The sequence below is a fragment of the Miscanthus floridulus genome, chromosome 15 (assembly GCF_019320115.1).
Source record: "Miscanthus floridulus cultivar M001 chromosome 15, ASM1932011v1, whole genome shotgun sequence".
NCBI classification, from domain to species: Eukaryota; Viridiplantae; Streptophyta; class Magnoliopsida; order Poales; family Poaceae; genus Miscanthus; species Miscanthus floridulus.
In genome coordinates, this window is record NC_089594.1 from 45,736,348 (window position 1) to 45,762,568 (window position 26,221).

At 43.0% G+C, this 26,221-nt stretch overlaps 3 protein-coding genes across 3 annotated transcripts; 1 reads left to right on the forward strand and 2 right to left on the reverse strand.

Annotated features, from left to right (window-relative positions):
• Window positions 1-2,764: 2,764 nt before the first annotated feature.
• On the reverse strand, window positions 2,765-13,426 carry LOC136507994 (protein argonaute 16-like). Its single transcript, XM_066502583.1, is given in 24 exon segments — window positions 2,765-3,137; window positions 3,139-3,253; window positions 3,367-3,398; window positions 3,473-3,567; window positions 3,683-3,756; window positions 3,850-3,961; window positions 4,036-4,099; window positions 5,103-5,168; window positions 5,343-5,473; window positions 8,939-9,076; window positions 9,179-9,294; window positions 9,368-9,533; window positions 9,834-9,947; window positions 10,031-10,093; window positions 10,181-10,288; window positions 10,370-10,486; window positions 10,629-10,785; window positions 10,861-10,958; window positions 11,060-11,157; window positions 11,238-11,374; window positions 11,454-11,672; window positions 12,105-12,307; window positions 12,458-12,630; window positions 13,133-13,426. Coding segments are annotated over 24 exon segments (2,847 nt in total). The 5' UTR covers window positions 13,314-13,426; the 3' UTR covers window positions 2,765-3,067.
• Window positions 13,427-17,910: 4,484 nt separating this feature from the next.
• On the forward strand, window positions 17,911-18,953 carry LOC136506522 (TLC domain-containing protein At5g14285-like). The gene has a single exon (XM_066501446.1). The coding sequence runs from the start codon at window positions 17,911-17,913 to the stop codon at window positions 18,661-18,663; it is 753 nt and encodes a 250-aa protein (XP_066357543.1). The 3' UTR covers window positions 18,664-18,953.
• Window positions 18,954-20,252: 1,299 nt separating this feature from the next.
• LOC136507450 (uncharacterized) lies at window positions 20,253-25,133 on the reverse strand. Its single transcript, XM_066502168.1, has 16 exons — window positions 24,874-25,133; window positions 24,698-24,774; window positions 24,104-24,366; window positions 23,622-23,988; window positions 23,456-23,551; window positions 23,284-23,363; window positions 23,112-23,187; window positions 22,868-23,041; window positions 22,528-22,632; window positions 22,347-22,442; window positions 22,166-22,258; window positions 21,882-21,971; window positions 21,754-21,795; window positions 21,120-21,250; window positions 20,907-21,033; window positions 20,253-20,723 (listed from the first exon to the last, which is right to left on the reverse strand). Exons 1-16 carry the CDS (start codon window positions 24,965-24,967, stop codon window positions 20,571-20,573), a joined length of 2,064 nt encoding a protein of 687 aa, XP_066358265.1. The 5' UTR covers window positions 24,968-25,133; the 3' UTR covers window positions 20,253-20,570.
• Between the last annotated feature and the right edge of the window lie 1,088 nt (window positions 25,134-26,221).

The following is a 26,221-nucleotide window of genomic DNA, read 5'->3' on the forward strand; positions in this document are numbered from 1 at the left end:
GTTAGGCTTAGGGGGAGCGACTTAGGGGGAGCTTAGTATTCTATTTGGTTTTTATGAGTGATACACTATTATGCATTCATGTGTGTTTACTTTCATGCATCAAACTATATTTATGTGATAGTGATATCTACGTGATCGTAGATATTTGACATGTGTGCTCTCTACTTTGAATCTTTTATATGTCATATCACTTCACTTGTGTTCTGCTCATTTGCTTTGCTTCCGCATTTAACTCTAATGCAAATGAGCTTTATTACTTGTACTCATGTTTATTTCATACCTTTGGAGTACATTATGTTGGCTTGGGTCATATAAGCTTGCCTAACTCTTTTGTTCTTATTGACAAAAGCTTATATGATCCAAGCATGTTAAAAACCTCAACTCTTTCACATACTCGAGGTGGTATTGTCATCAATCACCAAAAAGGGGGAGATTGAAAGCATCTAGGCCCCTAATTGAATTTTCGATGATTAATGACAATATGTAATTGTTGTGACTAACGTGTGTTTTGTAGAGGCAATTAAGTTAGGTCACGGTAATGGAGATCGATTGGGCTATCATGGTGGTCAAGCCCCTACGATGCAAATTGTTTTAGTTTTCAAAGGATGGACTAGTTCTAAGTGTCGATTGGAGTTGAAGAGACACTTAGAGTAGTTTAGAACTTTGTTTTCCTTTAGCCGTACTATTAAGGAGGGTATGGACGGGTAGCTTGACCTAGGTGAGTCTAGTGAGTTAGGTGTGGTGCACACTTGCTAAATCTAGCACTAGGTAGCTCCTAAAAAGCCCTTAGATCCATTGGAGCAAACTTCATTCACATATGATCGAGAGTTGGAAGTGAATGGAGGGTCAAATACTGACCGGGCGCTGGTTTCGGTGTGACCGGACGCTGGCGTAGAGTCCGGTCAGTTCATTTCATTAAGGTGAAATCATCTGGTGCGATCGGACGCTGAGAGGTGAAGTGACCGGACGCTGAGTCCCATCGTCTGGTCGACTCCAGTAAGGTTCCAGAGAGGGAAAATCATGATCGGACGCGTTCGGTCAGTGTTGACCGGACGCATTCGGTCAGTGTTGACCGGACGCTATCCAACGTCCGGTCATATCTTAAACACTGGAGTTCAGGGAGAACTGACCGGAGCATCCGGTCAACATGATCGGAGCGTCCGGTCACCCCGCAGAGGCACATAACGGTTTGTTTTTTAGCCATGGTTATAAATACTTCCTCCATTCGTGTGTGGGGGTACTTTTGCTCATTCCAATAGCTGAGAAACACCTTTGAGAGTGCCAAGAAGAGCAAGGTCCTAGTCAGGTGATTGAGATTTAAGAATACCAAAGAGAGCCTTCATTAGTGAAAGCAAGAGTAGCAAAGTGTGCATCCACCCTTTTTATTAGGCTTGTCGTGGTCAAGTGAGAGTTCGTGCTTGTTACTCTTGGTGATCGCCATCACCTAGACGACTTGGTGGTGATTGAGAGTTTGGTGATCATCCGGCGGAGCTTGTGGATGACCCAACTCAAATTGTGAGCGGTTATGGGTGATTCACCACGACAGACTATCAAAGAATCAATCCGTAGAGAGCACTTGATCCTTGCACGGATCAAGGGGGAGCTACACCCTTGCGCGGGTGCTCCAACGAGGACTAGTGGGGAGTGACGACTCTCCGATACCTCGGCAAAACATCGCCGCGTTCCTCCTTCTCTCTTTACTTTGAGCATTTACTTTGAGCAATTCAATTCTTGTCATTTACATTCATAGAATTGCCATGCTAGAGTAGGATTGAAATCTAGGTTGCTAAACTTTTATGCGATAGATCAATAGAAACACTTTCTAGACACAAGGGGTTAATTGGGCTAACCGTAAAACTTAATTATTGTAAAGAAATTTAGCATTAGCCCAATTCACTCCCATCTTGGGTATCTTGATCCTTTCAGTGGGGAGGGAACCTCCCCCAGCACAGCTAGAAATGGAGATTTCGTGAGGGGGCAGTTTTTCGTGAGAGTTGAAAACACGCTCTCATGAAAATAAGGGTGATGTAAATTCTGCAACGAAAACTTATTTTTATGAGAGTGCTTCACCCACTGCCACAAAAACAGCTATTTTCATAAGAGTATTTAACACCCCCTCATAAAAATGACTATATATCCCACCACGAAATTATCTATTTTCATGAGAGTCAACTTGGCATCTCCTACCCTGGCCATCGATTTATGCACCGTCAGCGGCCTTAGGGTTGATCTAGTCAGTTACGTTGAAGACGAACAAGCGAGGACCCAGGAGGCCAGCCAGGGAGAAAAGTTAAATTGAGTGTATTCTTGACCTTTCGCATGAACATCTTTTTTTTCCCTATATTTTGTCATTAAATTAATCCACCTATAGACATAACATTAGAAATACGGGCAGACAGACGGTTCAATTCAAAATCGTAAGGGCAAAATTACAAAGTTCAAAAAATAAAGATAAAAATCATAATTACACTCTAGAGCAAGACAGAAACATCAAGTTCCTAAAAACTTTTGACCATTTTTTATTGATGCTTGTATTTTTCAATTCCCTATCTGTTCGCTCAGCTGCTTATAGCTGAAATAACATAGTAAAGCCTCAAGCTTTCCATTTCCTAAAAGAGATTCAAGCCAAAAGTCTAACAAGATGACAAGAAGGAATATAAAAAGCCCAAGAATTTTCCTGTGGTCTCTCGCGAGTCGCGAGTGGCAGTGGTCATTTTCGCATTTCAGACGCAGCAAGCGTATACAGCACACGTATTCTGGGGGATTAACAGAAAGATCATTTAACCACGCATCCAACTCAAAAATCTGGCTCTACTCTCTCAATATCCCTAATCTTCCAGATTCCAATCGAAAAACCTGCAGATGCAAACGTACAGGCTACCTAAAATCTGGAAGCTGTACCTACATTTGGGGGTGGGGAGCCGAAAACTGCTCCAAAATATGCCTGCGTACATCGATTTACGACAACTAACGACCTACTTGGTTTCTTCACAAAACAGTTAACCTGCTGTGTACGAACAACATATAAGCTTCCTTTCCACAAAGAAGTAGCCCTACCCCACAACAGTCAAACTAAAATCACCTCAACAGAAGAACATGGAACTGCAGACATGAGCATGCAGCCGTGGCAGTTCTGGTATTGATGCTGACGATGATGAATTGACACTCCCTGACGATGTATCTGCAAACTCTTCGAATTTCATGAACTGGCCCATCTGAGCTGCTGCGAGGTGGGCATAACAGATAGGTGCCACTGAAAAAGCAAAAACTGCATTCAGCAAAAAAGCATCTAATGTCTTCTAAAATAGGAAGAACCATCAAACAGTGCGTGATGTTTTTTTAGTACAAAAGAAAAAATCAACGTACCCACAGAAATCGCAGTGGTGCTCCTCTGGTATCTATACAAGCACAAACATGTTATCCTCATATAAGAGTAAGAAATAAAGAAATAGACATGAACATATGTGCTTACACATATGAAAGTGAAAGAACTAGCTTCTGGAGATTATCTGCGGAGAAGCCAATCTCATCAAGCAACACATGGTAATGGGTTGGCCTTGAAGTACCCTGTGTAAGAGAACATGGTAATGCTCAATATGAAACATGTCTGACACATCCCTAGTCAAGCAATTACTAACAAGCATGGTCAAGCAAAATCCAAAACTACTCTAGGAGAACTTACAATTGGTCCAGCATGAGCACACATGTAGAAATCATACTGTCTTGGATGAACAATGCCGGAGTCTACAACAGTCCCTGATGCAAAGACAAAGTGCAAGTTGCTCAAGCTGTTTAAAGGGGAAGGATCTTTAGCAGTATTAAGCAGGACAACTGGACAAGGGTGCTTACCAGGTGGAACGTTCTCTGGTGAATCAGCTTGGAAGAGTTTTGTGTGGTGATTCTTTTGAGCAATGATCACTGTGAACTTCGGAAGGTCCCCCTGTCCCATACTCTGATATGCCTGTATCGTCTAACTCTTGTTAGGAAATGCCAGAAAACCAAGGAATTCTCAAGCAAAACAGTGCATAGCAGAACCTTTATGATTTGATTAAGCTCAACGTTCAGTACTTGGCTAAACTGAGACTCGCTAACACCATCCCTGCATAAGTAGACCATAAGGATAAGAATTCATCAACACTGAATACCAAGAACTCATGACAGAAACACTAAAAAAGTCACAGCACCAGTGAATGCCCAGTTCATCGTGCAGGAACAAATAAAGCAAATCAATACAGAAAAAAGAAACCACAAAGATACTCTTACATCCACAAAATAAATAGAAAGGAACATACATGATTTAATTAACCATCACTGTACAAAATTACTCAAATATAACATTCATTTAATGATGAAGTGTATCAACTTCAATTCTCAAAAGGAAAATCAAAGGACACCAACTGAATATTCAGAAATAGTTCTTACTGGCGAGAACAATATGGATGTTTATGATGCATTTCACGCAAAGTAAGTCAATTCTGAACTATAAACTGATTTTCATCCTTTAACACAAAAGAGCTCACACTTCAATAAAAACTGCAGAGACAATTTTAAGAAAAGCTGGTAGGAAATGATAGTTTTTTTATTAGCAGAATGATAGTTTTTTTTATAACAAAAGAAACCAATAACTATATAGATACAAAATCAGCACTACAGATATTTGACCTTTCCTGGCATAAGATTGGTAAAATTCTGTGGAGTCAAACACCTCTTACCAGACCAACATTCATTATTCTAAATTAACACAATCAAATTAACATGGAAAGACCAAATGTTCCTTTGAGTCACCAAAATAATAATCATTCAAGAAAACAAATCATTCCTGTTTGCACCAAAATAATGATCCTTTGAGTTGGAGAAAAAAATAGTGAAGTACACATTCAGCGCAGCTTAACAATGTACATTTTTTTTGTAGAATACGCAGGAGAGTTGCGTATCATTGCATTAAGGAGATAACAAATAAATTACAGCACACCCACCACGCTCACACCAACACACACTTAGTCTCTTACAAACTCGTACTGGAAACAAACGCGCTTTTTACATCAATGTATGACACAATCATAGACATATATAACTGAAAATAAAATTAATTCAGTACACACCTGAAGATGATTATCTGCTGAGGCTTTCTTTGTTGACTGGTTTGGTAGAAGTCTAGTAGAAGTTCCCTGCAATGCAATGAAAAAGTGAAAAGGGTACTACGCCATTCCTGTTCTATTTTAGATAACAGACTAAGGCCCCACTTCCTGAGCAAAATTACTTCATAGTTCATACAAATGAAGATACCGTGAGGTCAACTAGAAGAACACAACACAGAAAACTAAGATGTTAATTTAAATCACCTCATTATGCCATCATCCTTCCCATCATCCAATGGCTTAAATAGAGAATCAATCATCTCTACCTTTGGAGACTGGGTCCGCACTGATGCTCTGTACCGTGATATCAATGGCCAGCATCTAGATCCCACAACCTACAGAGGAAAACTTTAGCACAGTATTATTACACACAACAACAAAGCCTTTCAGTCCCAAGCAAGTTGGGTAGACTAGGGTTGAAACCCAACAAGAGCCCCTAATCACAGTTGAGGCACGTCAATAGCTGCTTTCCAAGCACTCCTATTAAAGCAGAAGTCTTTAGATATATCCAAAACTTTCAAGTCTCTTTTCAATTTAGGTAAGGGAAGACTGAAATTGATATGGGAGGAGGCAATAAAAAAGATACTTGAAACCAGCAATCATAAACTAGGAAAGCAAGCTGTAACAGTGCTCTAAATTTTCAGAATAGTGTCATAAACTCATTGTTGTAGTAGATTGATTGGGGAACGGGATACAAGAATAGCAGATAGATCAACTAAATCGCCCTCCCTCTGGAGGCTCTGAGCTGCTTCTTAGATCTATTTATGCTTGCCCACGGCTGCCTTTATAGACTAGGCAACTAACAAACAACAACAACAACATAGCCTTTCAGTCCCAAGCAAGTTGGGATAGGCTAAAGTTGAAACCCACCAAGTGCCCCAAGTCATGGTTCAGGCACTTCAATAGCTGTTTTCCAAGTACTCCTATTCAAACATAGATCTCTAGGTATATCCTAAGCTTTCAAATCTCTTTTTATTGCCTCCCCCCATGTCAATTTCGGTCTTCCTCTACCTCTCCTCATATTATTAGCTTGGCTTAGGACTCCACAATGCACTGATGCCTCTGGAGGTCTCCTTTGGACATGGCCAAACCACCTCAACCGATGTTGGACAAGCTTTTCTTCAATTGGTGCTACCTCTAGGCAATCACGTATATCATCGTTCCGAACTCGGTCCATTCTTGTGTGACCGCAAATCCATCGCAATATACGCATTTCTGCAACACTCAGTTGTTGAACATGTCGAATCTTTGTAGGCCAACATTCTGCTCCATATAACATAGTCGGTCTAATCGCCATTCTATAGAACTTGCCTTTTGGCTTTTGTGGTACCCTGTTGTCACAGAGAATGTCAGAAGCTTGTCGCCACTTGATCCACCCTGCTTTGATTCTATGGCTAACGTCCGCATCAATATATTTTTTTACAAGTAAGAAATCAATTCTATCTACTAAAAAAATATGAATAAACTAACAAATCTGAACAAACTAACAAACCGTGAACTAATCCTAGGTTGTGATGCAGCATGTCGAGGGCCAGAACCGGCCCACTCGCCATAACACTTCACCACCCTTCGAAGATAGCTCGTCCTTGAGCTGTGATATGCAGAGGTAGATGCTTGCAGCTCCGAAGGTGACGAATGGAATGTTTCCAGTGCAGTAAGCTGTTGCACTAATTAACCCTACCTGCTAACAAACTAATCCCTAAACAGCTACAGATACAGCACGTCAGGCCACAAAGGAGCACACGTAACAATGGATGCACTATAACAGGGGCCAGACGAAACAGGGCATGTGTGTTGCAACAGGCCAAGGTCAGGCCTTCTCTGGAGGCTGAAATGATAAGCAGCCCAGCAAAACATGTTCCCATGGAAAGAAGCCCGCAGCGCCGGTTGGCTTCTGAGCGCGAGCGCGCCGCCGAGTACGAGCGTGGCCCTCTCCCAGGCGCGCTCTGCTGCCCTCGATCGCACTGCTCTCACCGAACAAGAAACCGCGGCCGCTGCTCAGGAGAGCCAGGCGGGCGCTGATCGCGAGCGGGACACCAGGGAGCGCACAGATGCTGCGCGCACTGAAGCCGCGCATACCGCCTCTGCGCCCACTACCCACTCGGCCACTCCCTTGATGACGCCCTACTCCTCCATGAAGCCGCGATCATCGCCAACCTTCACTCTCATGCCATTGATGTCCAGAACATCCACACCCGTGAGCCGATCGTCCTCAACTTCGACTCCAGCCAGTACTCCCGATGGTGTGACCTCTTCCTCCTCCCCTTGGTAAAGTTCTCCCTCGAGGACCATGTTCTGCAGGACAACCCCAACCCGGCATTCCTGGACTAGGCTCGCATGGACTGCGTGGTCAAGTCCTGGATTTACGGTGCCATCCTCCGAGCTGGCCGAAACCATCCAGGCACCTCGTTCCCGCTCTACGGCCCGCTAGGCATGGCTTGCTGTGGAGTCCCAGTTTCTGGGGAACCGGGAGGCGCGCGCTCTCCACCTGGACGTTCAGGAACTTCGCTCAGGGAGACCTATCTGTCACAAACTACTGCAGGCGCCTCAAGGGCATGGCTGATGCCCTCGAGGATCTCGGCGAACACGTCCCCGACTGCACCCTCGTCCTCAATTTGATCTATGGCCTCAATGACAAATTCGCCTCCATCGGCCTTCACCTCCAGTCCAGCGCCTGGAACGATCTGCTGCAGGTGACCAGCGCCCCCCTCCTGCCCCTCAGGCTCACCAGCACCCGCCCCAACCACCCTCCGGCCCTGCTGCTTCCAGGGGCGGTTCCTCCAACAACAGGCGGGGCAAGCGGGGCGGCAGAAGGAACTCCCCAGATGGCCAAGGGGGCGGCCAAGGCAGCTCTAGTGGACAGTGCGGCCAACCCACCTCCTACCTTCACCCTTGGGCTGGTTCCATACAGATGTATGGACCCCGTCCTCCCCTTGCGCCCCTCCCCATGGGTCCACATCAGCAACCTCCGTCCCAGTCACACCTGCAGCAGTCAGGGCCCCCACATGCTGGTACAGAACGTGTGGGCGCCCTCTCCGCGTCCTGGGTTCAACCCCTGGGTCTCCCCAGGCTGGGACCAGTCGGCCCTCGCCCACTAGTTCAGCGCCATGACCCTGCAACAGTCACCTCAGCAAGAATGGTACTTCGACTCCGGGGCTACTTCGCACATGACCTCCAATGCTGGTACTCTTTCTCACAGTTCCTCTTCCTGGTACCCTGTTCCCTCAATTGTCGTTGGTAATGGATCCCTTCTCCTTGTTACCTCCACTGGTGCTACCACCCTTCCTGGGTCTTTTCATCTTAATAATGTTCTTGTTTCCCCGAGGATCAAGGTCTCCGATAGCAAACATGTGGTAGACTGATTGGGGAACGGGGTAGAAGAATAGCAGATAGATCAGCTAAGTCACCCTCCCTCTGGAGACTCTGAGCTGCTTCTCAGATCTATTTTTGCTTGCCTAACATATGCCTCACAGCTGCCTTTATAGACTAGGCACCTAACAGACCTCCCAAATCTTATCCAAGTAACAAATCAATTCTATCTGCTAACAGATGTGAACAAACTAACAAACCGTGAACTAATCCTAGGAAGTGATGCAGCACGTCCAGGGCAAGAACCGACACACTTGCCATAACGCTTCAGCCCATTTGCCATAACATTCAGATTGGTGTTCCTTAAACACGGTGCAAATTATTGTGCTTGCTGTTCATTTAAACTATGAGACTGCACATAGGTATATGAAAAGTAATGTGAAAACCAATCTTTGCTTGATGCAAGTAACACAAGAGAGAACAAGACACACCGCAGCAATTGATGGTATATCTGCTCGACCTGGAGAACCATGTGAAACATCCATGCCAAGAATTAATGTTGGTATTTGAGTCACAACTGGTATCATTTGACGATGTTCCAATGCCAGTTTAGAGTTCATTCCACCAAGCTAGTCGACAGGAAAAATCATATTAGTCAAAAAAGAAAACTAATAATAGGATATTTGTTCAAACAAGGTGCAGCCACAAATCAGATGCTGATAAATGTATACCTTAGCATTAATTTTCAGAAGAACATTGGTGAAATATTGATCATTCATCTTATTACTGGGAGCAATGCATTGAGTGACAATACCCATTTCATGAAGATTTTTCTTCTTCCATGGCCCTTCAAGGTATTTTAAGTTAGTTGCATAAAGGATACATGGTAGCATAGAAACAGTAACTGTATATCGTATTACCGTAAATATCACAATTCTTCCTCTCTGGTAAAACACAAAGGAGAAACTCTGGAGGACCGGGAAGGCTTGTTTTGACTTTTTCAAACATCTTTTCAACCCTTTCCACAGGTGAACATCTCCTAGACTGGCTGTCCTCATCCACCAAGGTGTGAGGACGTTCAATGAACTGCACAAAACAAGGGATAACTTGTATGGTCAAAGCACAGCCAAACAAGAATACTAAATATGTTCAAGCTTTCGTGGGGTATTTGGTTTTAAGGATCAACCCCAACAAAGATAGTGTGGCCCATCATGGGGTAATCCCATCAATTTTATTTGGATCACACCATTCCTCATGGTATACTAATCTTTTGTTTGTGAGGGTTCCTCAAACAAAGTAAGTTGGTTAGGTTGAGAACTTGAGATGATCCATCGCCATCCCATCCCTCAAACCATGCAAGAAAATAAAATACCACAAAAGACTTACAATGCCTTTGCTGCGTCCACAGTTTATCAACTCTCGTGAGATTCGGCTCATGTCACAACGAGCAGAGAAATTAACAATGGCCCAGCGCTCAATCTTGACAGGATCCAATAGCTTCTGCAATAGTGAAAAAAAAGGGTGAAGTTCAGCACAAATGTTCTGAGATAAATGTGTTCTCTCACAAGTAGCTTAGTACCAACCTTGTTATTATAGTTCCACCTGCCCCTGTTCGGGATGCAGTCTTCGCTGTTCCCCACAACTAGCTGAATAGCATATCCAATCCAAACAATTAAAAAACATGACTCATATATGAAAGTGTGATAATGAAAGAAAAGGCAAAATAGGCTAACCGTTGGTGCAGAGAGAACACGAGCGTCGACACGAGTAAGTTGTTTCTCAATTTCAATACCACAGGAAGATAAAATTGGATCATCATCATACATATTACTTTTTACAGCCTGCACATTTTAGCTGTAAGTACCAAGTTACTGGGAGAAAGCAGGGAGGAGTAATAACATTGACAGAATTTAGTAACCCACATCTGTAACAACTCGCATTCTTTCTTGAGGTTTCTGTCGTGACTTTTCAACCAACATTGCCCTTTGTTGAGAAGACAGTGCCTTTGTATAACGTTGAAGTGATACCATGTGGCATAGCTGCAAAATAGAAATTTTAATAGCACCAACTCGAACATCAAGTGCAGTCAGAAACTATGACAACCCCTTTATCTAAAAAAGGGAACTATGATAACCAGACTACATTGTAGAATGTAGACTGAAACAAAAGCAGGGTTGCAACCTCAATTGGGAGATAATTAGGGCGTTTTGGTTTTCCCACATCAAGACATGGCAGATAAGGCATCGTTAGTTCAACTTGCTTGGACTTAAAATAATCCTGAACAGTGATATCCACAGTTTGAATTTCAATGCTTCCATTTCGAACTTTCATTGGAAACCTGTGCATAATATATTACAGGATCAGCAAAGGAATGGAATGCTGCAAAAAGCACATCGCAATAACAGATCCATACATCTGTCTAGAGCATGGTTGGTCACTAAGGCCAATAATCTTGAACTCCATGTTGTTGTGCTTAGCTTTAACTCTGAGGTTTTTAAGCATTTTCTTGGCCTGCGTCATTTAAAGGTAGAAGTCAATAAAATATTTGAAGCTCTGCTCTCCAGAAAACAAATAATATAGGATTTTAGGGAGAGTTATTTTATTCCACGGACCCTGGGCCAGTCAATATCTCTGATGTCTCTGACATTTTGATTTGTGAGGAGAAAATCAATAACTGGTCCAGGAGTTACAACCATAGTGGTTGAAACATCTGTATAACCGAAAAACAATTATATCAATATTGGCAATTTGAATCAAAATCCAGTTACATGTATTAAAATGCATGCCTACCCATGTTTAGTGAAAGACCACCAATTGTAGTACGGAAACTAGAGTGGAGTCCACGACAGCCACTAACTCCACCAGTTAAATCAACAAGGTTTCGACTATCATCACTGAAAAATGACTGCCTAACAAGTAGACAACCTCTGTACAGGACAAACAACAGACACATGGTAACCAAACAGAGAAAATACATTATTGAAATGACAAAACAAATAAGCATACCGCTTAGCCTGCTGTTGCCTTAAAACAATGTCAAGGACTCTCAGAGCATCTTGAGCATGTTCTGACTCGCTTCCTCGAAGAGCCAAAGCAACCGACTTTAGAGGAATCTTTGCGGCATAACTTATGCCTACACTGAACTTTTTTGCCAGATGTGATCGCTTGACCCGCTTTTTGTCAGCTTGGGCAGGGCTTCCATGCACCGGACTTCCACCAACAGCCCTGAATAACAGATGAACTTTGAGTACATATTCATATAAGGTGCCTATTGGAGTTTCCTCATCACAGTACAAACAGACTATGTCCAAAGAATATCAAACAGTATTACTCTGTTGAGGTTCAATTTCTTTTGTAAATTAATGATAGACCACCACATCATGGTTATCAAGGAGGGGCATGGTGACTCACTACCGCCTGACTGTTTTCGAGGCAACATATATATTGAAGAAAAAAATGCAAACAGCAGCGTGGAGCCATACAGAAACAACTAAAAAGAAACGTAAGGTGTAAGAAATGGGCTGGCCAAAACCAACGAAAACAAATTAGCAAATGGCTAGAGTTCTAAATAAACTAAGCTGGATAACCAGTTACCAGTCATATTTTCACTTTCAGCAGATCAGTCTGAAAAGTTGTTTAAACTAAAACTGCGTGTACCTTGAAGATGTTTCCTCCAAGATAACAGTGAACTCAAAGTTATTCTGTGGAAGAGGTCCCACAGTAAATAGACATTTCTCTCCATCATATGCAAAATCCTTCCCATCAAGCTCAGAACAGTATGTTTGCAATAGTTTATCTATGACCTTTCGGCCAATACCCTTGCCATCAACCACCTTATCATCCTCAGATTTGATGCAGACCTACAATGTAACCAAAAGTAATTTCAGAATAAATAGATGAGGTAAGGACCAGATGCAGATTTGATGCAGACCTACAATGTAACCAAAAGTAATTTCAGAGTAAATAGATGAGGTAAGGACCAGATGCAGAATTTCAAAGTTGTTCATTACACTGTATTGGTAGAAAACAGCATCAACTCCTCTAAGCTTCACAGCAAAGTGGTTGGACAGCAACCTAATGGGCTTTCCTTCACGACCGTTGCTAGGTCGTGCCATGGGTGTGCGTTTAACAGTGTCATCCTTGAGCACTTGGACAGCTCCAGCCGTTTTGGCAGCCATACTATCTGGAATTCAAATGAAATTGTTGGATGAGAGAAATAAGAAAATAGAAACAGCAAATAGACGCACAGATTAGTTTCCTTCGGAATAATTCTAAACCATAAAACACCAAAAGCCATGCAAACAAAGCAGGCAAAATGATTCCATCAGATTTCTATATTGTGAGGAGAACTGTAGAATAAGGAAAACGCAGCAAGGGGCGCGCACGCGAAGGCAGGGGAGGCGCGCGCGTGCGGGAGAGGGTACGCGCTGCGCGGGGCGGAGGCGCGCGGCGCGGGGGAGGGAGGCCGCGAGCGGGAGATGCGGCGCGGGTCGCGAGAAGGGGCGGCGGCGCAGAAGAGCGTACGCGCGGCGCGCGGAAGGGAGGCCGCGCACGGAGAGCGCGCGGGCAGCGGGGCCGCGTTGCGTGGGGCGGAGGCGTGCGGCGCGGGGGAGGGAGGCCGCGAGCGGGAGATGCGGCGCGGGTCGCGAGAAGGGGCGGCGGCGCAGAAGAGCGTGTTACCGTACCGGAATGGATTGAAACTCTCAGGTATGGGGAACTCGCGGTACTCGAGACTCCGGCGATGGCCGAAGCTCCACGCCGACGCCCAACGGCTCGGTTCCGTTCTGTTTCGAGTTCAGGTTCATCTTCTGTCGCACGCAACGCAGGCATTACATAGGAGCCAGCAGTCTGGACCTCCCTTCCCATAACATGGGCTGGAGAATTACGACGCCTACATGGGCCTACAGCCAGTCCGGCCCGATGACGCGAGTATTGGCGCGCCTGATCCTTCTTCCCACCAGCTGCTTCTCCCACGCTGCTGCCTCCGTTGCATTAGGTGCCTCCTGTTCTTCACCAAGTTGGTGACATCCCCCGCTCCTCCTCGAGAAACGGCTTGTTCCAAGCCGGTGCATGCGGAAAGTCTTGATGGAGCGAAGTCTCATCTTCCTAGGTAGAGAGTGTCGGCGGCAAGCGGGACCACTGGACAAGCACCTGTGGAATGGTTTTTCATCTTCCTAGGTAGAGAGTGTCGACGTCTAGTGGGACCACTGGACAAGCACATGTGGAATGGTTTTGTTGCAGTCCTGCCTGCCGAAGGCGCCTGCCCAGAATCGCCTAGGGTACCTGAAACTGAGGCCATGTTTAGTTTAGCCCTTGTTTAGTTTCATCCCAACTTTCAAAAAGTTGCTACAGTACTTGTCACATCAAATGTTTGCGGTCTATGCATGGAGCATTAAATGTAGACGAAAAGAAAAATTAATTGCACAGTTTGGTAGGAAATTACGAGACGAACGTTTTGAGCCTAATTAGTCCATGTTTGAACAATATTTGCCAAATAAAAACGAACGTGTTACAGTAGCCCCAAAATCCAAATTCCTACAACTAAACAAGGCCTTAGGCCACGTTTAGTTGGTCCCCAATTCGGCGCCGCCGGATTTCATGGAGGTACCGTAGGTACAGTAGCTTTTCGTTTTTATTTGGTAATAATTGTCTAAACATTGACTAATTAGGCTCAAAACGTTCGTCTCGTAAAGTACAACCAAACTAAACTGTGCAATTAGTTTTTTATTTCGTCAACATTTAGTACTCCATGCATGTACCGCAAGTTTGATGTGACGGGGAATCTTCTTTTTGCATAGTGCCAAAATTTGGATTTTGGGTGAACTAAACAGGCCCTCACTCAAAATCCAAACTTTGGCACTATGCAAAAAGAAGATTCACCGTCACATCAAACTTGCGGTACATGCATGGAGTACTAAATGTTGACGAAATCAAAAACTAATTGCACAGTTTGGTTGTACTTTGCGAGACGAACGTTTTGAGTCTAATTAGTCAACGATTGGATAATTATTATCAAATACAAACGAAATGCTACAATGCACTAGTGGTTTCGGCAGCGCCGATTCCGGCAAACTAAACATGGCCTGAATAAAGGGATCTGGTAACTCTTGACTTACAGATTGAGTTACAGCTAGAAAACGTGAGAAACAGGATGGATGCTGCTGGTGGGAGGAAGTTGAAGCTTGTAAGCTACCTCACCGATCTTGTCAATGATCTTAAGAGGACCAAAGAATCTAAATGATAATTTGTTGAAAGACCTATTAGCCAGAGAGGTCTGAACATAAGGTTGAATCTTGATATAAATTGAATGAACGTTTCTGATCAGCTTGGAACTTCATCTTGCGTTAAGCAGGAAGAAGGTGTTGGTGAATCAGCTGCTACATCAGATCTCTGTCTTGAAGCCAGGTGTTAAGATCAGAATTATCGCTAGAGTTTGGAGCTTCAATGCCCAAATGGTGAGGCTCATGACCATAGAAAACATAGAAGGGTGTAATGCCTAGTATTGCCCAAGGCAGAATGTTATGAAGTATTGTACCAAAACTCAGCTAGTGACAACCAAAAGGACCACTTAACAGGATAAACATGAATAAAACACCTTAGATAGGTCTCCAAGTATTGATTTACTCTCTCGGCTTGGCCATCAGATTAAGGTTGATATGCACTACTCATATGCAACTCAGAACCCAACAACTTAAATAATTCTCTCCATAAATTGCTAGTGAATACTTTATCTCTATCTGAAACAATTGCTTGAGGAAGCCCATGGAGTTTGAATATATGATTCATGAATAAAACAACTTGCATACGCAACATGAATAAAAAGAAAAGAGTCTTGATTCCTTGAAGTCGTTGGATCATGTTGGCTCTGCCATTAACGTCAAATCTGACTTGAGACATGTATAAAGTAGTAAATGTATTGGAGACTGTAGAAGTTGGTAGAAGCAAATTAGATTTGGGAAGTACCTTTTTATATCATGATTGTGTGATGTCTATGCTATACCATTGTTTTCAGTGGATATATATTTCATTTCTGTTTAAGAAATGTAAGCATTATGAAAGTATCACCACATCAATGTTAGATCGGTGCTGTTTGGATTTTCTCTTCCTCCTATGTGTTTTGTAAATTTCAAAGTTTGTTTATTTTCATGTAAGCAGTACGTACGACGTACCTTTTTCTCATATACGTGGACACCTATTTGCTTGATGAAATGACTCACTAGTGGAATTATTGGATGACTAACATATTTATTTTGGAAGAGTAGACCTCCAATGAATGTACACTACTACAGATTGACCAATCACCAATACCTCTATCACCGTCGGTATCATTAAAACGTTAGTGATGCTTATCACCAACGGTTCGTAATACGAACCATCGGTGACGAGAGTATCACCGCCGGTTCTTAAAAATGTCGTGGTTGATAACTATCACCGCTACTTCGTCTTACCAACCGGCGGTGATAGTTCATCATCACAGCTGGTTTGCACCACCAATCGGCGGTGATGATGTGCTCTTCATCACTGCCGCCTCGCCATATGAACCGGCGGTGAAGACGTTTTTCACCGCCAGCCAGCTTGCTGTAAGATACGGTGGTGATAACCATGCTGCAGCACAATAAAATTCATAACTTTTTCAAATAAAGTTAGATGAAAACAAACTTTATATCAAAGTTGTAGATTTCGACAAGTGTAGTTGATGGCTTTTTCATTTGAAACCATTTACGGTCCTAGAATTCTTTTTGAAGCGCTCAAATTTGGAAATTCAATTTTTTTCGAATCGTACAAATGACCTTAGATGAAAAATGATCAAAACCAAAGTTGTAGATCTTGATTATTTTACTAGAAATCATTTATAGTCTCAAATTTGTATATGAAGATTTAAAATTTTTAAAAACCAAAATTTTCAAACAACCTCGGATGAAAAATTGACTAAAAATAAAGTTGTATATCTTGATGAGAACAACAACTTGTAGTTAATGAGTTTTTCATTTGAAATCATTTGAGGTCCCAAAAGTCTAGCTGAAGTTTTGATGTTTAGAAATTTAAATTTATCAAACGACCTCGGATGGCAAAACAACCAAAATCAAAATTGTAAATTTTGATTAGAACAATGTAGTTTTTGATTTTTTTTCATTTGAAGCCGTTTAGGGTCCTAAATATTCATTTTAAATCATAAAAAGTGAATACTAGGGGAATGGATATGCTATATAAACACAAGTGACTTAGGTGTGGAGTGGTTAGAGGAGCTAAGGACAAAAGTCTCATGTTTGAATCCCACCACTATTGTGTACCATAAAAATAGCGTGGAGCTGAAGCTAGAGCAGCTTCTTGGTACCATGAAGCTAGAGTTGGTGGGAGGGGCTTCCAGGATTGAAACAAATTTTTTTGTTATTTTTGGTTCATTTTTGGGAATTTTGAAAATTAAAATCACTGCCGGCTGGTAGTATGAACCGATTGTGATAAGCTATTATCATCGCTGGTTGTAAACCGCCTGTGATGAGAATATCATCACCACCGACAGCTTACTGCCGAGATCGAAAAGCGTTTGTGATAGGTTTTACCAATCGCTTGTGATAAGTCTAAATGTAGTAATGGTAATAATAACCTTGCGGTAGTGTTCCTATCAGGACGTCCGTCTATGACTCTGCATCTGAAGCGGCTCCCTAGGAGCGGGCCCAAAACAAAATAAATCCCCATTCGAACGGGCCTCCCACTGCTCACTCCCGCACGCGCCGGTCGCCCTCGCTTTCTCCTCCGCATTCTTATCTCTTCCGCGCTCGCGCCCTGCCCCCACCTCGACGTGCCCATGGCTGCCTCCCTGGCCGGCGGCGGCGGCCCTCACCCGGCGTCCTCCTCCCCCACCCCGACGTCATCACCCACCGGGAGTGCCCAACGCCCGCGGATCTGGTGGCTCTCTCCCCCACCCTGGTGAGATCCATGGAGCACAAGCGAGATCCATGGAGGTGGCGCGGCGTGTTGCAGGAGTGTGGGCGGCTCTCCCCCACCCTGGCGCAACGCCTTCCCTACCCCCGATAGCGTCCTCTCTCACCCTTGCGATCGAGCTCCCCCTGACCCTAGCGACCGGAATCGACTGGCTCAGCCTTCCTCTCCCCTATGTTGCATATATATGTTTCAAGTGTTTCAGGTATTTTGGAAGTATGTTGCATTTTGTTTCATATAGATGTCACAAAAGTGGATCGGGGGATGTTGCACATGTTGCAATTATTTCAGAGGCATGTTTTAAGTGTATGTTTCGAGTGTTTCGTATGTTTCAGAGGTATGTTTCATCTGTGTTTTCCGGACGCATGTTGCAAATGTGTTTATCTGGATGTTGCATATGTTTCATACATACGTTGCATGTGTGTTTATTTGAATGTTGCGTATGGTTGCAATGGTTTTCAAGTGTTTTTAGGTGTTTTTTTTTTTCAGAAGCATGTTTAGTGTTTCAACTGCCTTCCCGGCGATGTTCGCGTCCATCTACCTCGTCGGCTACTTCATCGTCTTCCGTGGCTGGGGGCCGCCGCGGCGGCGCCGCGCCGAGGCCGCCAGCTGCTTCACCTCACTCTTCCACGGCACGCCCACCGCACTGCTCGCCCTCCGCGCCGTGCTGCTGTCCCGCTACCACGCCGCCAGCGGCAGCGGCACCACCCACAGCCTCCTCGCGCTCCCGGCGGCGGCGGCGGCGGCGCCCAACGCGGCCGCCGAGGACCTGGTGCTCGACTTCAGCACGGCCTACTTCGCCGTGGACCTCGCGCACTACCTCCTGCTGCTGCGGGACGAGGCCCTGTTCATCGCGCACCACCTCGCCACGCTCTACGTCCTCGCCACCTGCCGCCACGCCGCCGCCGCGGGCGCGGCCGCGCTGCTGCCGCTGGTGGTGCTCGCGGAGGCCACGAGCGCCGCGCAGAACGCGTGGACGCTCGTCGCCATGCGCCAGCACGACTCGCCGCTGGCCGCCAGGCTCTACGCCCGGCTCTCGCTGCCGTTCTACGCCGCGTACACGGTCGCCAGGGCCGTCCTCGGGCCGGCCTGGTTCGTCAGGATGGTCGGCGTCTTCTACGCGTCCTCCGGCGGCGGAGGCGGCCGCGTGCCCGCGTGGGCGTGGGCGTCGTGGACGGTCGTCATCGGCGCCGGGATAGCGATGAGCATCCTGTGGGTGGCCAACCTGTGGTTGGCGTACTTCAGGGAAAGGAAAACGGAAAGCAAGCAGCAATGATCATTTCTGCAGCATTGTTTCCGTTCACTCATATTGCTGTCCGGAGCAAATTCAGTTCGCGTTTTTGTTAGCTGGATTGGATATCACTATCACTATCGTGTGTATGCTGTTAACAGTAATTTGGAAGAGAAGTCTTCTTCAAATTAGCTGGGACGCCTTGGCAAACTCGCTCGACAGTCCGTCTGTAACACACAAGTTTAGCAGTATCGTATGAATATATGATCGACCTCAGACGAACCTCAACTTCCCAGAATATGAGCATGTAATTGTTAGTGTATTTGTTAGGTTTCATGGAACTGACATCAAGACTGGACCATGCCATTGTAACTGTCATGATTTGGAGATACACAAGTACAATTCATGTATTCGGAAACATATCATTATAGTTTAGTTTTGTTTGAAAAAAAAGTACCACTATAATTTGAGCATTATTATGAATAAATACCACTAAAACTTGAGTTATATTAAATCATGCCATTAGAATTTCAATAGGATTACAAGCTACAGGGAGTTTTAGTGGCATATTTCATAATATGTAAATGGTAATGGCATATTTTGAAATCATGTAGCCTGTTCGGGAGGCTGTATCGTATCGTGGATTATTTACTGCTGGCTGGTTTGGTGTGAGAGAAAAACACTGTTACCGGCTGGAAATTTACGATCGTTTACGAGCAAGCGAACAGGCTATATTAGTTCTAATTAACCCCTGACATCAATAAGCATCTGATCTAATGCAAAGCAACTATTTACCCGCTGCAGCGCAAAAGACAACCCATTTCAAAAAAGACAGATGCATTAGTATTGCACGTGCGCATTTCTTGCCAAACAGAAAATGTCCGCATATGAGCAACCCCGGTATGGCTTTTTCCTCGAACCACAAAAGACAAGCGCCACAACAAAAAATATATAAAAACCGGGTCCAGAAAACAAGTGGCACTCCTGGACGTGACACTGGATCCACATTTTCACACACCAACACTTGGACAGAAAAATGCAAATATCAGGCCAGACAAGGCAGTAGTACCACACAATAGGGCGCCAATGAGCCATAAAAAGAAGCATCCCTGTACAGGTGTATATAAAAAAAAGGTGAAAAGATGTTACAAACGTCTTCTTTTCAACGATGAAATAAATATGCATGGCATTGTACTACGGTGGGTGGTAGGCTGCCATTGTTCATCACCTTTTTAAAAAAGTTTAGGTTCATCGCTTGATAATAGAGTATTCAGGAAGTTGTATGGCTATCTAACAGGATTTATTTCTTCCGGTGGATTTGCATCCTAAAACATGTCCTAGTAATACAACCCAAAATTGGGAAAAAGGCGCATTACAGCTTCATTATATTGTTAACAATCTGGATACAAACTACCAGTAATCATGGAACCACAAGAATGCTATGTGGAGAACAGCATGGACCAACCAATTCCTGATATACAGTTGTTAGTTGACAATAATATTAACTTTCTAGTCCAAGTACTTGGTTAATCTCAAATGGTGCATTACAGCTTAATCTGGACAAACTGCTAGTAATAATGGAACCATAAGAATGCTATATGGAAAACAGCAGGGATGGACCAACCAATTCCTGATATATACAGTAGGACTGAAGAGAACCAGGTCAGTTGTTAGTTGACAATAATATGAACTTTTTAGTCCAGGTACATGGTTACAAAGGAAATGCCACATGTTAAGCAAAACTTTCTGGGATAACAAACATTGAGATGGATTTCCGAGCTCAATTTACATGTCCCCAAGAAAGCTTGCCACAAAAATAAATCTTACCGCTTCAATCCTTCCTTTTGGTGGGCTTCTGGTGTGGCAAACAAGAGAAGAAGCCTTAGGTAATTTTCTGCAGCGGGTGAATTAGAGCCTCTTTTCATGTTAGGTGATATGCCCCGACAGTAATCCTATATGCGGATGATGGAGGCGTTGGTCTTGTCGATGCCCTCATTGTAGTAAAGCTCCACAAATGTGCCCCCACCAATACCCTTTGCCAACCTCCCAGGGTTCACACAGATAAACCGTTTCTGGACGTCGCTACCTTCTCCAAGGGAAAGCACCTGCACATAATAGCTGTTCAGCATCATTCCATTCAGAAGGAAGTAACTTATAAACAACAGACATGTGAATATACAGTTCTGACTTTTGAACAATGGGCTCACGGATGGGCAGAATTCGAATATATGAATATTAATTAGAAGTTTACAATAAATGTGCTGCCTGTACTAAAAACTTGTCATTACCTTCACAAATGGTGCAAGATCAGAAGGAAGAATGAGAACATCTGGTGCTGATGAGATCTCCAATGCTTCCTTAGCAAGTGAGAAGTCTAATGGCACACCAGCAGCAGGAGGGTATAGAGGATAGTAACTGTAGGAAGAGCTCTACATCAGAACTCATAAACTGCACACAATCCGTCCCCACTGATACAACATGATAAAGCAAAATGGAATCACCTTTGTTGCTTTAATATGTGTGAGGCAAGTCTACCAATCCTGTCTCCAGGCTTTCCGACAGGTGGCTTGCGAGAAATTTCCTCACCACTGAGCTGTTTCAGAATGTCTACTGTACAACATCCAAAATATATCTGGAAAAAAGGATAGCAAACATTTTTGGGCTACACTTATCAACACTTTTCTAATCTAACAACATATAAGATGATTTTTGCTCATAATATGCATGAGAAGTATTAAGAACATTTCCATTCTTAATATAATGATACACAGCTCTCCTTCATGTTCAAGAAAAAAAAAATCCCAATAAGTTACAAATTTGGAGAATAACTCGTGAGCAAATACAACAGTGTGGCAGCATTTAGGCCTGGTAATCCCTAAGCATTGAATGGACTCTTCTAGACAATGCAACAAGAGAGAAAATGCAGAGATGAGGAGCATATGAAGATCACAACAAGGAGAAAAAGATTCTTTTGAGTTCAATGACCATGTCTCAATTTTAATTTGTAGGACAATGACAGAAATAACTTAACCAAAATAAAGGCATACCTATTTGATAATAGACAAGGAAAACCATATATATATTTTGCATGCTCCAACCATTACATTATTCATTACAACTATTAACATAGCGTACCTTGTTAGAACTGAAGAGACATGGATTTGCCAGACAAGTAATCTGCATAATGTATGTAAACCTTTTAAAAACAAAGGAATATCATTAACAAATAACTCACAAGAGCAATCTTACAGAGTAACACATACCTGATGTGTGATATCTTCTGGTAAATTCAAATCAAATGAGCAAACAAATATATCATTAGAGATGCTTGTGCTGAGAACATTAAAAAAAGGCTTAAATAACAATAACACAATTCATCTGCACATACAACCAGACTATAAAGCCTAGTAGGTTGGAAGTAAACTTGTTGCACTATCTCAGCAAAATTTACATCTAACTTTGCAGACATTAATTGATATGTAATGATACAGCAACATGTTTATAATTATTAAATCAGATCTGAATCTCAATAAGGAAAATTACAAACCTGAGGGAAAACAAAGTCATGGTGAGCATCACGCACAGATGGAATGAGAATTACACGGACAGTGTTCCCCAGATACTGGGTAAAGTCTTGAATCTGAACAAAAAAAATATAACACGCATGAATAACTATTGCATTTGGCAATGTGCCAGCATTACACCTTCAGAAATCAGCATTTACCTACCTTTCTCAGAATTTCAAAATGGAAAATATCATGAAAGCTCTGGTCAACAGTTCCTTTTTTTATGTCAGGATGATCAGAGTCAATGAAGGGTCCCATCTGCCAAAGAACAATTGATGTGTACAGTAGCAGAAAACTTCAAACATCAATGTGTTGTCCCATGTACAGAATTGAGAGGACTCACCAATATGAGCAGCTGAGGCTGCTTACGACAAGCATATGAAAGAAGTTCTTGCAGTGGCTCAAACAACAGATTATCGGTTGTTGTATAGGGACCTGCCGCGATGACCTGTAAAAGACATGAGGTAAAACAGTAATTATTTAAATTAATGATTGGCCTACTCTCCTTTGATTGAGCATGACCATGCACTAAATGAAGAAAGTATAAACATGCATTTGATTCATAATTAAAATAGAACAATGAACTGATATCAGTTTAAGCTTGGGTGAAATATACTAATTGTTCATTAAAAAGATATGTTTGATGCAGCATTATTTCGAATAAAAAACAGACAGGAACTAACCGATGACAATGCTCTTGACAGAGTGCCAGCGTCAGAGTTTTGGTTGCTTTCATTATCAATAGCTTGTTTCTTAGTACTAGGAAGTTGAGCATCCACAGAGACCAGTATGAAATCAATTAATTTTGATGCAACAAGACAGTGTCCGCTGGGATTGTGGCCTTCAATACCCACCACCTGTTATTTAAATTTGTGTTAATTTGACTCAGCAGATAATCTATATAGTAATAGAACTGGTTGCGCTTACCTGCCCAGGAAACAAGGAGAAGTGATCAAGATCCTTCAAGTCAAGGCGCACACGCTGTCCCCTGGAGTGTTGAACACTAGAAAAAAGATGTTTCTGTAATTAGCCAAAAGAAATAACAAAATGGTGACTATGCAAAGATCATCACATGAATGAGTCTAAGAAGCACACTCACCCGCCCTGTAGCAAGATAGACTTTTCATTCAAATGACCTTCCCCATCACAAGCTACTGTACCGACTGCAAACATTTTCTCCTGCAGAGGGCAGATAATTGGATATCCTATCAAGGAAAGGGGTGATGATGAGGTAAGTAGTTAAAAAGAACAAAACTAGGCGGTGCAATTACCTCTGACGCAAGGGTAGCATCTGCAGGTTCTCCACAAAACCCAGATGCAGAAAACAAGCTTGCCGATTTTTGTATCCGATCTTCCAAGTAATTAAACTGGAAAAGGGATGCAGTCAAAGTGCAGATGCTTATGATAATTAATAAAACAAAATAGCAATGGCCTTACTCTGTCTTCCATTCTGTCATACATGAATCTGCAACCTGGTTCAGGCTGTGAGTGCTGAACTTGTAAGGAACATCTTTGACTTGGTTGAATTCTTCTAATTACTTCATCTTCTGTGATTTCAGCATTTTTACTTGGCACACTAACTGCATTATCAGCATTGAGAACATACTGTTGGGTAAATTTATTTACTCGTGTTGCAAAAGGGGTAATACGATCAGCATTTGTTTTGGCCACTCTGCTGGATGATGGTCTGTCACTTGTCAGAGGAGTTAACTCAGAGTTAGATGACTCTTCAGGTAGCTTATCCTGTTTAGAGCCTGGTGTGTCATGAAATGCCACTTCATCTGCATGTGAATTGCTCAAGAGCCTGCAACAGTTGCTTCTACATTATATTTATATTTTTTTTCTTGGCAGTGAAATAAGAAACAAAGGTACTTCTGTGACAAGCATGCACGTAAATGAATCTGATATGTGGAACTAACATGTCGACATCATTACTGGAGTAAATGTGAAGGTTGGCTTCTTCTTTTATTATCCTGTCTTTAACTTCATTTTGAAGGTGTGACAGAAAACCATCAAGATACGAGCTTTCAAGCTTTAAGCCATCCAATTGCCTGCATAAATTAGTTCTTTCAGTTTCCTTAGCTGCATCATGTAAAAGAACAAAAAAGAAATATATTGACCCTGGAATCATAATCATCAGGGAGGCATCTCTTAATACAGACAGAAGAATATTGAACATGAGCTGGAAGATTTTAATCATACCTAAATGTTGATGGGATTTAATGAATCATCAAGACATCAAACAAAGTTTGATCATAGTTAATAGCAAGTGGATGTTTATGCTCCAGCAAAAAAATAAACACTGAGCCAAGAACATCTTATCCATAATAATCAGCACAGCCTTACAGATGGCATGCTTAATTAAACAGCAAAAGATGCTATCATCAAATTTCATAGAAAGCAGACGCCCTTTCTGCAGAGCACTTTAACGACCTACAGTCACTAAGACTTGCCTAATCTCAGCTGCAAAAGATGCTACAATAATGTTATTCGCAACATTGGGATGAGCTGACCTGTTGAGGTAAATAGACCTCCCAGTTGGAGACGAGGTCCGCGGGGCTCATCTTGTAGTTGATGCAGTAGGTCAGCACTGCAAGCAAAACCACACACCACACACACATCAACATAAATCAAAACCAACTTAGAACCAGAGATGGTCAAGGGGGGAGGTGGGGACGCTTGTACTTACGCGTGGTGAGGATCTGGGCAGCGTCCTCGGGACTGGCTCCCCCGATGGAGAAGCCGCTGCTCTGGAACTCCGCTCGGATCTCCTCCTCCATCATCTCGCCGCTGTTTGCTCGCTGCACAGCCGAGGGCAATCGGTGAGCAGGGGCGGCGAGCCGGCGACCAGGTGGCGTGGGGGAGCGGAGAGGGAAAGGGGGCGAGGTATCTGGGGAGCAGAGCGAGGCGGCGTGGCGGCCTGGCGGCAGATGGAGAGGCGAAATGGCGGGAAACATCTGGGCCCTCTTTGGAACACAGGAACAGGAAAAGCATACGAATTTTATAGGAATGCTACTGCAAAACATAGGAATGAGGAAAGTTTATAGTATTGGTCTTTGGATGGGTATAGGAAATTCACAGGAATAGAAGATCCCCGATGCATTGATTTGAGTTAACTAGGGCTTGTTTAGATGCCATCCAAATTCTAAGGTTTTTATTCTCTCTTCATCACATCAATTTTTAGCCGCTTGCATAAAGTATTAAATATAGGTAAAAAAAATAACTAATTACACAGTTTAGTTGGAAATCACAAGATGAATCTTTTAAGCCTAGTTGGTCCACGATTGGACAATATTTATCAAATAAGACGAAAGTGATACTATTTATCGGGTTCATTTTTTTTTTGCAAAGCGAACTAGGCGCTAATCCCTCCCTGGGTACACGTGCACCAGCAGTAACATCAACAAACTTCCAGTCCTTTGCATCGTTCCTACGCGCAAGCCAGCAAAAGAATGAGGTTTGAGTACATGTTTCTTTCCCGTAAAATTCCTGTGAAACCATAGGGTAGCTACAGTATTCCTTTGGATTTCCTACGCTGCTTTCCTATGAACCAAAGACGTCTACTGTACAAAGTCCTCAGGATTATTGAATCCTGTGTTTTTCCTATGACTACCCTCCCTTCCAAAGGAGGCCTTAGGGGGGGGGGGGGGGAACAAACCCTAGCGAGATCTCATACATACATACATATACATACATACATACATACATATATAAACACATATATATATATAAAGATAAAAGTGTGAACACTTTTATATTATAACTAGGTAGTATGTCCATATGTTGCTACGGGACAACAAAACTTTTATACTAAAAACACACGGATCGTACGATAAAATAACAATATTGTAAAATTAACTATAGACGTTAAAATGACATTTAATCTAAAAAGGTAAAGTTCGTAAAATTAATGCAATTACGGAGAGCATGGCGTCATTGGCTCACTGTCACGCACGTGTCTATCAAACATATTTTTTCTACAATGAATAAATAACAAAAAAGAATGTGAAATTAGTTCCTATATAATTGGAAAAAAT